This window comes from Pelodiscus sinensis, chromosome 18 (assembly GCF_049634645.1).
Source record: "Pelodiscus sinensis isolate JC-2024 chromosome 18, ASM4963464v1, whole genome shotgun sequence".
Taxonomy (NCBI): Eukaryota; Metazoa; Chordata; order Testudines; family Trionychidae; genus Pelodiscus; species Pelodiscus sinensis.
The window spans coordinates 29,765,523-29,779,003 of NC_134728.1; the positions used below are offsets into that span (position 1 = coordinate 29,765,523).

The 13,481-nt window shown below is 52.2% G+C and overlaps 1 protein-coding gene across 1 annotated transcript in view; it reads right to left on the minus strand.

The window, feature by feature from the left end:
- L3MBTL1 (L3MBTL histone methyl-lysine binding protein 1) overlaps positions 1-13,481 on the minus strand; it is a 73,406-nt gene that overhangs the window by 16,107 nt on the left and 43,818 nt on the right. Inside the window, exons 13-18 of the mRNA XM_075901377.1 lie at positions 12,541-12,617; positions 11,635-11,720; positions 7,007-7,117; positions 5,979-6,093; positions 4,893-4,992; positions 3,589-3,786 (exon numbers count right to left, since the gene is read on the minus strand). Of these exons, the coding sequence (XP_075757492.1) occupies positions 3,589-3,786; positions 4,893-4,992; positions 5,979-6,093; positions 7,007-7,117; positions 11,635-11,720; positions 12,541-12,617 (687 nt within the window). The remainder of the gene's footprint in view (positions 1-3,588; positions 3,787-4,892; positions 4,993-5,978; positions 6,094-7,006; positions 7,118-11,634; positions 11,721-12,540; positions 12,618-13,481) is intronic.

The following is a 13,481-nucleotide window of genomic DNA, read 5'->3' on the forward strand; positions in this document are numbered from 1 at the left end:
ACTGTCACCTCTTACAGCCATATGGGTACTCATGCATAGCACTGGATAAGTGCTGTGGGCAAAGGTGCGAGAAAACACTGTGAAGAAGGAATATGTGCAGCCCCTCCCAAAACCCCTGTGCAGAACTGTTTTCAAATGACTATAACAATGCTTAATTACTCCCCATAAATGACTCTGAACATAGAACAAAACATTACTCAAGGATGGCAGTAAAGGCTGGTCATGTACACTCTCTGCAGCACAAAACCACGACCAGAGGTGTTAACCTTGAGCGTCCTCACCCAATTTCCTGCTTTCAGTTAGGACACTAGTGTCACTGCAATCCAGTGAGGTATGTCACAATACCAGTATGTGGCAATGCTTTACTGAGCTTTTCCAGCAGCACCATAGCATCGTGATACTGTAGTGCCCCTCAGCATAGTCCCAAGTCACCTTCTGGGCCCATACTCATCTACAGTGTATGAGCAAACAGCATCACAAATTTCTCTTGCCCACCAGGAATTAGGAGGGTGCATGTGGATGGGCGCCAGCTGCCTCTACAGGTTTTGCACCCAGATGTTCTGGAAGTATTCCCCTTTGGCCTCACTTGTTATGCTAGGCACAGCACACGACGATAATGCAAACTGGGTTGGCATCTCTGGCATCCAAACAGGTCTGCGGATATCACCAATGAGCTCTCAGGTGCCCGAGAGTGCACTCTATCATCAGTCTGCAAGCTACAGTTGGCGGCATTAGAGCACTGCTTCCTGAGCCATAATAAAAACAGGCTGGTGGAAGAGGGAAAGAACCACTGAAAAGAATCACATTGTATCAGGGTGTGACGTAGTGGGGGTACTTGCTGGGCTGTGGTGACCTCTGCTGCCTGGAGCAAGACCCAGCAGGGAAAACCTCTCTATGCAAAGGTGATGCCAAACCGGTTGAACCAGATACCCCCCATGGAGAGGAACAAAGGAACGTGGAGGCTGCCCTGGCTGGGGGGCAGGGCTGGAAGAGAGTGAGTTTAGTTGCTGTCTGAGAGCATGGAGGAGACAACCTAGGGAAAGGGGCTGGAGTTTAGGGGCCCAGTCTCCCCCATCTCAAGGGGGCCTGAGGCATCCTAGCCCAGCTCTGTGACCAGACTACATCTGTGCTGTGCTGTAACCTGGAGAGGCAAAAAACTTCCTCTATTCCACCGGCTGGTGCAGTCTGTTTGTGCCATTTCGGGGTGCAGGAGATGGGGGACCCCCAACGCGCCGTCACACAGGGGAATAAAGTTCCTTCTTTTCCCCATCCTGATCTCCAGAGCACAGTGGTGTCGTGAACCTTTCCTGTATGTCCCGTGTTGGTTTTCCACTAAGTCTTGGAGAATGAGTGAACAATAACCTTCATAGTTTACATATCCATTCACCCTTTTTGGTGATCAAAGGATTGGCGTGTGTTCCATTAATGGGCCCTGCACATTTCAGAAATCCCACTATAATTTCAGGGTCTGTGTAGATTACAGGCAAACCTGTAAAATCACCCTGCTGATACTGACTTTCCAAGTTGTTTTGGAACTGAATGGTAGTTGTCCGGTATCATCAGCTTCCAAAGGGCAACAGCCACCTGCTTCTGTAGTGGTATGGCTTTCAGAAAATGGGAGATCTGGCAGTGGAAGGTGGATGTGAGCTGCTTGCATAACTCCATGAAGTTCTGCTTCTTCACTGAAAAGTTCTGCAGCCACTGGGTTGTCATCCAGATTTCCAAGACGATGAGGTCCCATCACACTGTGCTGGCTCGCTGGGACCAGAAACAGTGGTCCACTCAAGGGCACACCATTGCTATACTGCCAGTCAGTCAACACATTTGTTCTATGTGACCCAGTAGATTTTATCTTCTCCCATTTGGTCATCTTATCTTTGGCATCTCAAATTTTTCTGGATCCGATCTATCCAGTAGCTGGTACTGGAACACATGAACTTTTGCCCCACGAGCAGTGGCATGATCTGAACAGTATCTTCATGGACTCATTTGATTTCTTCAATGCAGTTAGGCAGAAGGGAGAGATAAGTAGGAGCTGCTGATGCCAGCTGTGTGAAGGTACCACACAGAACCAGCAAAACGCAGCAAGGACATTCCCAGAATGTCTTCCGTGAGACAGCCCCCGCCCCGCAATGGTAGTGCTAGCATCACATCCAGAAAAAGAAACATGTGGCTGCAGGTGTATGCCTGTGCACAGCACAGATGGACACTCAGCACAGGTACATGTGCTAGCGGTACATGGATTAGTATCCAGGAAGACATGCAAACACAGATATAGCCTAACTCCAAAGCACAGCTCTCTACCCTCCTCCGTGAGTGTAGCCAGACAGACTAACCCCCCATATCATCCATCTTATTTGCCTCTCTGAAGCATACAGGGCAGAGAAGGAGCAATAAAATCAGCATAGTCTATGCTGGCTCATCTGATCCTGAGAAGCTGAAAAAACAGATATGTGGAGAGAGAGCGATTAAGGCAATCAGCATAGCCATTAAGCTTTGATCTGCTTTAATGCAAGATCAGGATATGCGAGAGTGCCCGGCTGGCACCTATGTTGTTTCGAACACTCACACAGTCCCTGGGAGAGGAATTTCCCACTGAGAAAAGAATCCCCAGTAATTCCAATTTAGTTATCTCTCTTACAAGTGTAAATTAAGTTCACAACTCCCTTGTAAGAACTGGTCTCACAGAAGACAGACCAGCCCCATTTGGCATGACAGACAAGAAAGAGAAATACGTGACCCCATGAGTATAAAAGATGGGTCCAGCACACACTCACTTTGAGTGTCATTCTACCCTCTACCTGCTGGTCGGGTTAGGTGTTTGACCTCCCGAGGTTCTATGGAGACGCCCACCTCGTATTTTCGTCTTTCCTAGGAATTGAGGGACCGGCCCTGGCCTGACATGCTGGAGTCGAGAGGCACAGAAGGGGGTAAAAATTGTACCTGGATGTGGTCCTCTGTCTTAAGTGTACACATAGAAAAAGTAAGCTGTTACTTGGTACCATTATTTCTATTTTTCTAGCTTTATCTTCTTTGTAACCATTTTTAAGATCTATATTTTGCTAGTAGTTAAGAAATAGAGCAATAGCCATTGCAACCATATGATTTATAAGCTTCCTCAATAAACCTGTAACTGTTTAAGCTTTAACCTGACTCCTTCAGTTGCTGTAACAGAACCAGGCACAATTTAAAAGAACTTCAGCCGGTCATAAAGGGACAGATATAGGGAGCCCTGACCGTCGGCTGACAGTGAGCCAGGGGCAGTATCACAACAACTCTCTGAGGTGAGAACCCCACAGGGTCTGTGCGAGAGAGTCTGCCCCAAAGAGCTGCCAGGCAAAGCAGAGGAGACAAAGAACGGGAAGAGAAACTGAAGCACAGAGAGGGGCACAAGGTCACCAGCAGAGCCCGAGACAGAACCCACCTCTCAGCCCAACGCCCTGTCCAGTAGGCCGTGCTGCCACTTATAGAAGCAACAGCAGGTGGCCATTCTCTGTTGGCCAGCCACAGAGCAGGACAAAGTCCGGCTAAGCCAGGACATCACACAGATGCTCCTCAGGCCAGGCTTTGTTTACCCACTCTCCCTACCTCCCGTGGTGTCGGGATTTCTTTCGCTGAGAGAAGCCGATCAGGTTCCTCTTGCGAGCCGAGGCCTCGGTGTCTGAGAGATCGGCCTTCAGCCTCCCCTGGTTCTTCTCTGCCAAGGGGCACCCTGAGAGGCAGTAGTGGGCCGTGAATCTCCCCGTCACGTGTCCGGAACCGTCACAGCCTGGGGTTGGGCACTTCCTGAGAACAGAGGGAAAGGGGGAGAAGCACTTTAAATGGTGCAAGCCCTGGACAGGGATGGGAAGTGCACAAGGCAGGAGCCTGCTGCTACCCAGGCTGCTTGTTACCCTATCTCCACCCACCAAACAGCCTCAGCCCGCCCGCTCACAGAGTGCTTGACCAAGGAGGACAAACTTCCCTGCACAAATCCCACCAGACTCCAGTCACATGGGCTCTGGCTGAAATCCCGGCCATGGTTCCATCAAATCACCACACTTCCCATGGGAATACCCTGCCATACATCACAGGTACCGGGGGTCAGACCGCCTCTACTCCTCTCCTCCCCAGGTGACTCCTTAGGCCCAAAAGCCAGTAGAGTCAGAGGAGGGGGGCAAGGTCTCAGGGAATCGGTCAATGGCTGGGACTAGTGAAATCCTCAGGAGCCAGATGATCTGAGATTCTCATGACTAGGAGCTTTATAACATATATCTCCCATTGCTCCAGTGCAGGGGCTGGGCTCCACCTTCCCCAATTCAACGGAGTCTCTTACGAGTGGGCCAGAAAGGCATTTGAAAGGGCACGAGGAAGTTTATGGCTACATCTCATTCAGCCTACGGTGCTTTATAGCACACGGATTTCAGCTTCTCCAGGGGAGGGCGGAGCACCCCACCCATTAATGCCCGGCCCCATCAGCCACACTGCAGACACTGTGGTACCTAAAGCAGCCTGGAAAGGTTGGGGCCCACGTGGCTGCTACTGGGGGAATTCCTGGCCCCACCGGGATTCTCTGCTGTGTGGGCTTCTGCAGAGAGGGGCAGGCCCAGAGCAGGGAATACACACAGGGGGGTTCATTCAGCACATGCCATCTCTGCAGTCTCCTGCTTCTCCAGGCCTGAGGGTAGGAGAGCAGGGGTGGCCTTGAGCTGGGGGAGCGCTGAGTGGGATGGAGGAGAGGGCTGCCAGCTTGTGGGAGGAGCCTGAGGGGCCAGGTGGGGGTTTCTGAGCTGTGGGAAGCTTGATAGGCCAAAGTTAGCAGTAGAACAGGGGAGTCCCCAGTTGTTGGCCCACCACCGGCCGCTGGGCTGGACTCCCACAGCAGCAGAGCGGCTGGCCTGGGCTGACCTCACCTGTGGTGAAAGCTGTACTTGGAGCCTTTGGTATGGGGGATGCTCTTGCAGCCCAACGTTGGGCAGCCCCCGTGGGCAGAAGCAGCTGGCTCCTTTGGCCCTGGAGCGAAGAAGAGACAAAAGAGAGGTGGCCATAGGTTCGGAGCCAGTGACCTGTCTACTACCTCAGCCTAGCAACCACGCTGCCAGGGGCCAGCACGTCCCACCACAAGTGCTTGGTGAACGTGCCAACTGTAATGGCTGCTGACTGCAAGTTGGCGCATTCCTCTGGACCCCACCCACGGCTTTCCCTGCCTCCGGCAGCAGCCTGCAGCTGCAATAGGCAAAACCCCGCCCTCCCCACCCTTGAACCCTCTTTGGGCCCAATCCTTTGCTCCCTCCTCTCCAGGAACTCACACCGAGCCATGGGAGCTGGGCCCAGGGTCTGCCCCTGGGCCAAGCGTCAGACCACAGGCTTGCAGGGAGCCAGTCTGCTGAGTGCAAAGGAGCCACGTCAGTGGAGTCACTTTGCAGAATGCTGGGAACCGCCTCACACACGGGACTGAACTAGAAAAGGCAGGAGAGGGGGGCGCTCCAGGGAGAACCACCAACCGGCAGTAAGAGTAAAACCTGCCGGGATCCGCACAGGGACTGATACACACTGAGGGCTTGATCCTGCTTCCACCGGTGCCAACAGTCCAAACTCTGCTCTCGCTGACACCGGTGTAACACTAGAGCGAGTCCATTGGCTTCAGAGCATCACCACAGAGTCAGTCCACTGCCACGACAGGGCAGCGCTGGGCAATGGGGCTGCTGAGTGGAGTCTAGTGCAGCTCCCTTTGAGAGGTGCGTGGTGGGTGGAGCGGGGCGGGTGTGTGTGGATGCCAGCACTGCTCTGTGCGCACTGCGCTAGGGAGTGGGCTGCACTGCACTGCTCAGGGTGTCACTGTGCTTGCTGCCCGGGGCCAGTGACAGCCCAGGCTGCTACAAGGTCTCGCACTTACTGGGCAGGTGCTGTGAGTGCAAGCACTCCTGGGGAGAGGCCTCACTACAGTGCCCGTGGCATGGGGCTGCAGTGATGGCACTGGCATCGGCACGGGGACTTACTGAAAGGAGGCTGCAGCGGGTGCCCGGTTTTTGAGCACCATCCCACGGGGTGGATATCTGGATGATCCGCATCGATCCAGAAATCATAGACATGACTCCAGCCATCAAAATGGACCTGAGGGGACAAGTCGACAGGTCACCGCTTAACCGCCACAGCCAATCTCTGACGAGTTTTGAATCCACGGGGGCTCCGGGGCTGGGAAGAATTAAAACAGAGGCACTAGAGGGCTGTGTGCCAGGCCCTAGCCCCTTTCGTTTCTAGCCTCAGGGAGAATGAAGACGTGAGCCAGTGTAAGCGGTGTGCAGTCAGCCCGGCACAGTCACGCCAAGAGGTGGGAACTGCCTTTATTCATCCCAGACTTGGGACGGGAGCAAGGACAAGGCCCGAGAGGCTCTCACGCGGCCGTCCCTTAATTTAGATCTGCTCTTGGGAAGACAAAAACTTCAGGGTGGGCAAGCGGGCCAGCTGGATCGCACACACTCGCTGTGGCAGGCCCCCGTCTTGTCCGGGCCACTGCTCAGGCCGGTCTCCCGCCCCCCCCCCCTTCCCCAGGGGTCAGGGCTTGCAGCTGGTTTCTGGGGTAGGGAGCGCAGCTTCTCCTCCCGGGACTCCCTCTCCCTCCCTCCCTCTGTTCTAAAGCTGTGCTGGTTTCCTGTAACTCTGTCTCTCCTCTTCCTCTCCTCCCGTCCTCTCACGCTTCTCCCCGGCATCCAATCTAGGAGGCTTTTAAAGGTCTCCAGCAAGCCAGCAATGGAGTCAGCTGGCCCCAATCTGCCTGAGCCAGCTCCCTCCCAGTTGCTTCTAATTGTCCTGTTGCCCACGGCTTCTGTTTAGCAGGTCTTCTGCCTTTTTGGGGCTGCCTTTCTCCCACTCTGCTGCAGGCCTCTGGCCTGACCCTGCCATAACGCACACAGACACATTTTGCACAGGAATCTTTCCATCGGTCTCAATAAGATGAGGGTGGGCAGGAGGATCAAGCTACAGTGGTAGTTAAACACAGGCGGCAAACAGAAAACAGGAATCCCACCTTTATCCGGTAATCCTCCGCGTCTTCCACGCTGGCCACGCGGATGAGGGAGGGCGTCCGCCTGTCCACTGCCTCCAGCTTCATGTTGACCAGAAAGCTGTGGGGTGGCCGCTGAGGCAGAAGGTACAGAGGGTCAGAGGGCTGCCCACAAGCACCTGTTCCCTTCATTCTCACTCTACATACCTCCCCCAACCCTTCCCACATACGTCCTGGAGCTCTCAACACCCCCTGCTTCTCTCCAACACACTTGCCATCACAGGGTACGTCTACACAAACAACAGTGGCACAGCAACAACCACACAGTGTCAATGGAAAGGGGTCTCTCTTGCTGTATGTATTCCAGCTGCCTGAGGGGCACTAGCTAGGCTGTTGGGGGTTAGGTCGGCTTAACTACATGGATGTTTAACTCTCCAGAGAGATGTAGCTATGCCAATTTAACTTTTCAGCATAACCCAGCCCACAGCCATAGACCTTCTGCCTTTAAAGACCTCAAGCACGGGTGGGGAAGCTTTTTTGGGTTGGAGACCATGGACCCACAGAAAAATTTGTTGGGGGCCACATATAAGTGAGAAACAAAACCAAAAACCCCTCACTAACCTGGTACTCAAGTGAAAAGAGGGGAAAAACCCCTCACAGATGTGGCCCCCAACTGAGAAGCAGGAAGAAAAACAACTCACCTCACTCCCCTCAAGCTTCAGCCCCATGTGGCAGGGGCTCAGGGCTTGCAGGGCTGGATTAACTCTTCTGAGGGCCCAGGGCTAATACATTTTGTGCCCCCCCCCCAAGGGCTCTGAGTTGGGGCCAGTTCAGTGTGTGGGAGGGTGCTGCTGGAGAGCAGGCTGGGGGTCTGGGTGTAGGGTCTGGGCAGGTTGAGGTGTGGGGGTCTGGGTGGGAAGGACGGTGCAGGAGCAGGGTGGTGTGGGGGGCCTGGAAGGTAGCGGGTGAAGGGATGGGTGGTAGTAGGGCTAACGGGGTCTGGACAGGAGGTAGGGTACTAGAGCAGGGTGGAGTTGCTTTATGCTCCGCTCCATGCATGACTAAAGAACAGGTCAGCCATGCTGGAAGAATCACAGAGTACGAAAACGTGAAAGAGGTCATCAAGTCCAGTTCCCTGTGCTCATGGCAGGGCCAAGCACCATCTAGACCATCCCTGACCAGTATACGTCTAACCTGCTCTTAAAAATCTCCATGGTGGAGGTTCCATAACCTCCCTAGGCAATTTATTCCAGTGATTAACCACCCTGACAGTTAGGAAGTCTTTCCTAGTGTCCAACTTAACCCTCCATTGCTGCAATTTAAGCCCATTGCTTCTTGTCCTATCCTCAGAGGTTAATGAGAATATTTTTTCTTGCTCCTCCTTGCAACAACTTTTTAGAAAACTGAAAACTGTTATTTCCTCTCTCAGTCTTTTTTCCAAACTAAACAAACCCAGTTCTTTCAACCTTCCCTTATAGGTCACGTTTTCTAGACCTTTATTCATTTGTGTTGCTCTTCTTTGGACCTTCTTCAATTTCCCCACATCATTCCTAAAATGTGGTGCCCAGAAGTGACACCATACTCCAGTTGAGACATAATCAGCGTGGAGTAGAGCAGAACAATGACTTCCTGTGTCTTGCTTACAGCACTCCTGTTAATGCAGCCCAGACTCACACTGGCTTTTTTTGCAACAGGATCACACTGTTGAATCATATTTAGCTTGTGATCTACCACATCCCCTAAATCCCTTTCCAAAGTACTCCTTCCTAGGCAGTCATTTCCCATTTTCTATGCATGCAACTGATTGTTCCTTCCTAAGAGAAGAACTTTTCATTTGTCCTTACTGAATTTCATTCTATTTATCTTATGCCATGTCTCTAAATCACCGAAGATATTGAATAGGACTAGTCCCAAAATTGATCTCTATGGAACCCCATTCGTTATGCCCTTACATCATGATGGTGAAGCACTGGTAACTACTCTCCGGGAATGGTTATCTAACTGTTGTATTTCCCTAGTTTGTTAACAAGAAGGTCATGAGAGACTGTGTCAAATGCCCTACCCACGTCTAGACATGTACCACTTCCCACTCATCCACGAGGCTTGTTATTCTGTCAAAGAAAGCTATCAGAGGGTTTGACATGATTTGTTCTTGACAAATCCATGCTGACTTATCTTCTGGATGTTTGGATTCCTTAATTATTTGCTCCATTAAGTTTCCAGGTACAGAAGTTGACTGGTCTGTGATTCCCTGGATTGTCCTCATTTCCCTCTTTATAGATGGGCACTATATTTGCCCTTTTCTAGTCTTCTAGACTCTCTCTCAGCTTCCAGGATTTTTCAAGGAGGATAGCTAAAGGCTCAGATACCTCCTCTATCAGCTCCTTGAGTATTCTAGGATGCATTTCATCAGACCCTGGTGACTTGAAGACATCTAAATTGCCTAAGTAATTTTAACTTGTTCTTTTCTATTTTAGCTTCTGAACCTACCCCATTTTCACTGCAAAAAACATTTTTGAATTGAAAAACTTTGAACACAATACTCTAGTTGGATAAGCCAAGATTCAGTCTTAGATTCGATTTTACTTTTGTTTCTTTGTAACCCTTTTTGTCTCAATGCCATGTACTTCATCATCAAGCATGGGCTTAATGCCCGTTGGTGTCCGATGCCTCTCTCACTATTTCCTTCCATCTTTCCCTGTCCAGTGCGGAGTGGCTGAGTTTCTGTAGACTAGCTCCGCACCAATCTCCTATATCATCTCCTCATTTTCTGCGGGGTCTGCCTCTCCTATTGGTACCATCCATTATGCCGAAACCAGGGTCTGAACTTTTCACTCGTCATTCATTCTGCAGATATGCCTGAATAGCTGTAACTTCCGTTGTATAACCCTTCTGCAGTAGGTTCTCTTTTGGCTGTATCTTCCTATATAATTCCTCGTTGGTGACCTTCTGCATCCATCCTATTCTCTGGATCTTGCTCTAACAACTCCTCTCGAACGCCAATATCCTTCTCTTCGAATCTTTCTTTATCACCCACGTCTCACATCCGTACAACATGCTGCTAAATACAGACGTTTTCAAGACGCTCAGCTTCGTTCCTAAACTAATCGCTTTACTTTTCCAGATCTTATGGAAATGTCTATCCTTGCGTTAATAAACTTGTTTTACTTTTACAATAAGTCCAATGCCACGCTGTGGTTGGCATAATGGATCTATCCACTCCAGTGAAATAAATAAGCGGCTGTGTACCATCTCTGGGAAGGAGCGGGGAACTTGACACGGTTCTGTGGTTGTTACAGTGAGAAGGAGCTATGCGCTGCAGGACATCTGTGAAGAACTCGGGACCTAGAGTTCACCACTTAGTACCTGCTAGGAAAGGTTTGGGCTGGCAGAGTCCTGGAGCATTTGCCGGCAGGGCAGACATGCTGGTGTGCCAGGGAGCTGACACATAGCTTAGCCGCAGTGAAGTTCTCAGTTGCTGAACTGAAGAGGTAACACGGTGGCTGACAATATCACAGCAGTGTGTCACAGTATCATTGTGGGACAGCAAGAGTCGGAGCAGGAAGCCATAGCCCTCCAAGAACTAACAATGGGGGAGGGAGGAAGTGGGCCAATTCACACAGATTGTTGCACCTCTAGAGAGCTGCCACCCCCCTAGAGAGGCTCTCACATACTGGGTCAAAGCAGAACGTCCAGACAGCACCAGAGAGAGGACTTGGACACACAGCCCGCACTTAAGACTCAGGCCTTTTTTTCTGAGCCAGCAAAGGACAGGGCGCTCTGTCCAAGCAGGCCCCCAATCCTTCCTAGCAAGAGTTGGATGGACTCTGGCCTCCTGACACTCCATAAGCCTGACAGGCGATGGGTATAGGAACGTCTATTGGGGGTTTTAAGGTTTTCTCTGGAATGCTCCCACATTAAAAATAAATGTGCAGCCTGGAAAACTCTCTGTCGGGCAGAGACAAAGGACAAAGGAGGTGGGAGCCCAGAGTGAGTCTCTGGAGTTTAATGAGTTGAATAGGGAGGACAATGTGCTTGGCGGGGGCAGGGCTGGATTAATTCAATGACAGGCCCAGATCAATGTGATGCTGATGCAGGATGGAAACATTTTGCTCAGGAGGAGGAGGGGCTTTTTGGAGCAGAAGACCTGGGTCAATGGCTGCTGGTTGGATGCTGCTTGCCTGTCAAGAGGCAGTTTTCAGTGCACTGCATTTCTCTTGGTCAGCCCTGGTCCTAACAAACCAGGCTGGCAAACTGGTTTCCCTGCGTCACACCCCAAAACTCAAGAGGGAGGAATGCTACTGAGCTGCTGCTTCCCCCCTCACCCAGGGTGGCCCTGCTGAGCAGTGCTCTCCAGGCTCGGACAATCCATGGCAATGGTTTCTGTGGCTCGGCCCATCAGGCAAACCTTGTCATGCACAGGTCCAAATGTGAGATCTGGGGTATGAATTCAAATCCAGTGTCTGCAGGGAACACAGGCTTGGCGTGCCTGCTTTTGGGGCTCCCACCGGCACGGCACTGTGTGAGGGAGTAGCTGTCCAGTGCCCCTTTACAGACCCACATGGGCATAATGGAGTCTCCAGAGGCCCAGAGCTCACCGGCTCATGACTGCACCAGCAGAGCCAGGGGCAGGGCCAGGCCCCGGCACTCACCACTTTAAAGGCCCAAGCTGGCACTGCAGATGCTCTGGTTTCCATCAGGTATTTCTCCCAGCTGAAGCTGTCAGGGTCAGGATAGTCTAGACAGGAAAACAATGCGCAGGTTGAGTGGCTTCTCCACTAAGGCATATCCCACAAGTCCCTGCTTCCCCACAAGATCCATGCAGCACTCACTCTGCACTGGGGCCAGAGGGAACTCTGGAAACGTCAGCTCCTTCTGCGCCCTCCGTGCTAGCGTCCAACAGCTTGGGCTCTCCCTTAACCCTCTGACTGGCCTGGCAGAACCAGCACACTGCACAGCTAAATCCAGTGCAGCATTTCTCTGCTCCTTCCCTTCCTCTTCACACTGGCTCTGGCTGGCTGTGGGTCACACGCATATGGTGTGCAAGTATAACCACCACCGAGCAGATCTGATCCTGGGACCTCTAGTGCTTAGTGTAGGAGCCTCCACTGCTTGAGCTATAAAGCCAGCTCAGGCTGTAGAGCTCCCTTGTTCTTAACTCTCGCTGTCAGTGGTCTATGTGCCGCTGCATGGGACAGTGAACCACACCCACTAGGTGCGTAGGTTACACAAGTGCCCTCTAGCGGAGTTCTCATTATAATGCTTCCTGATACAGGAAATGCCTGCGGGACGGCACTTGGCAAGGGGCTGGGAGTGTTTTATGTTGGCCAAGTGAAAAATAGCTGGCAGCAGCCTCACAGCCTGTCCTTATTTTAACAGCTCCCCCAGGTAGAAGCCCAAGGACCTTGTTAGTCCAGCACAACTCCCCCGGCCTTCAGCTGAGTCAGGGCATGAGTGCGTGATCCCAAGTGTGTTCAACAAACCACAAGGGAGCTCCCTGCGGTTCAGCTCCTAAAGGCCAGCGCCAGCACAGGTGCAGACTCTGGCTATGTACTCACCTTGAGGAGGGGTGAGGGGTTTCCCATGCTCCTGACACCAGCCGACAGGGTGGATGTACGGACTGCTGGGGTCACACCTGCAGCACACACAAGCACAATCAAAGGGGGTACAGGTACAGTCACTTCCAGGGCATGCACATGAATTCGCTTTGGCAGGGCACAGGACCTCAGGAGCCAGGCAGGTCTCCTGCCACAGGAACGGGACCAGCAGGGACAGCACAGCTCCCTGGGGGCTGGAGCATGGCCTACGAGCCACGAGCCAGCCTATGCACCCTAAAGCACAGCTTGTGGCTGAGCTCCTCCTCAACAGACAGGTGTGATCCCTTGGGCTGCAGGCCCAGCCATGGGCAGTGCTAAAATATACATCAGGTCCCAAATTTCCAAGGGGGAAATAAACCAAGCCAGTGGGCCTGTGTGTAACTCGGCTTCGCTACTCCTGTGGCCACCGCTGGGAAGGGCAAGGGAGTGAAATGTTCCCTGCCCTTTGCCATTGGAGAGGAAAACGGAACCCGCCTGCCTAGTTTCACAATGAGGTACCGCACGAGGCTAAGTCGTCTGTGGTCTTGGGGCCAATCCTGGGCCCATTCACTCACATCTCTGGTGCACAGCACACTGGGACCTACAGCCTCCACAGGTCCCAACCCCGTAGGAAAGACAAGGGTGGTAGAAATCTGCTCTATAGGGGCAGCTCCAGCCCCTAGAATAGGCCTCTGGGGGACAACATTTGGGCACTGCTGGACTGGAGATTTTCAGAGACCCACAATCCAAACAATCACCAGACAAGGGCAGTAACATTTCCTTCTCCCACAGACAGGGCACGAATAGAGCAGTCCATTGCTAATGGGGCCATGCCCAGGGCATCTTATAGACAAGAGGTGAGTGTATTGGCTGGACATTCCCTATCGGTGCAATGATCTAGTGATGCACTCGCTCTCAACCAG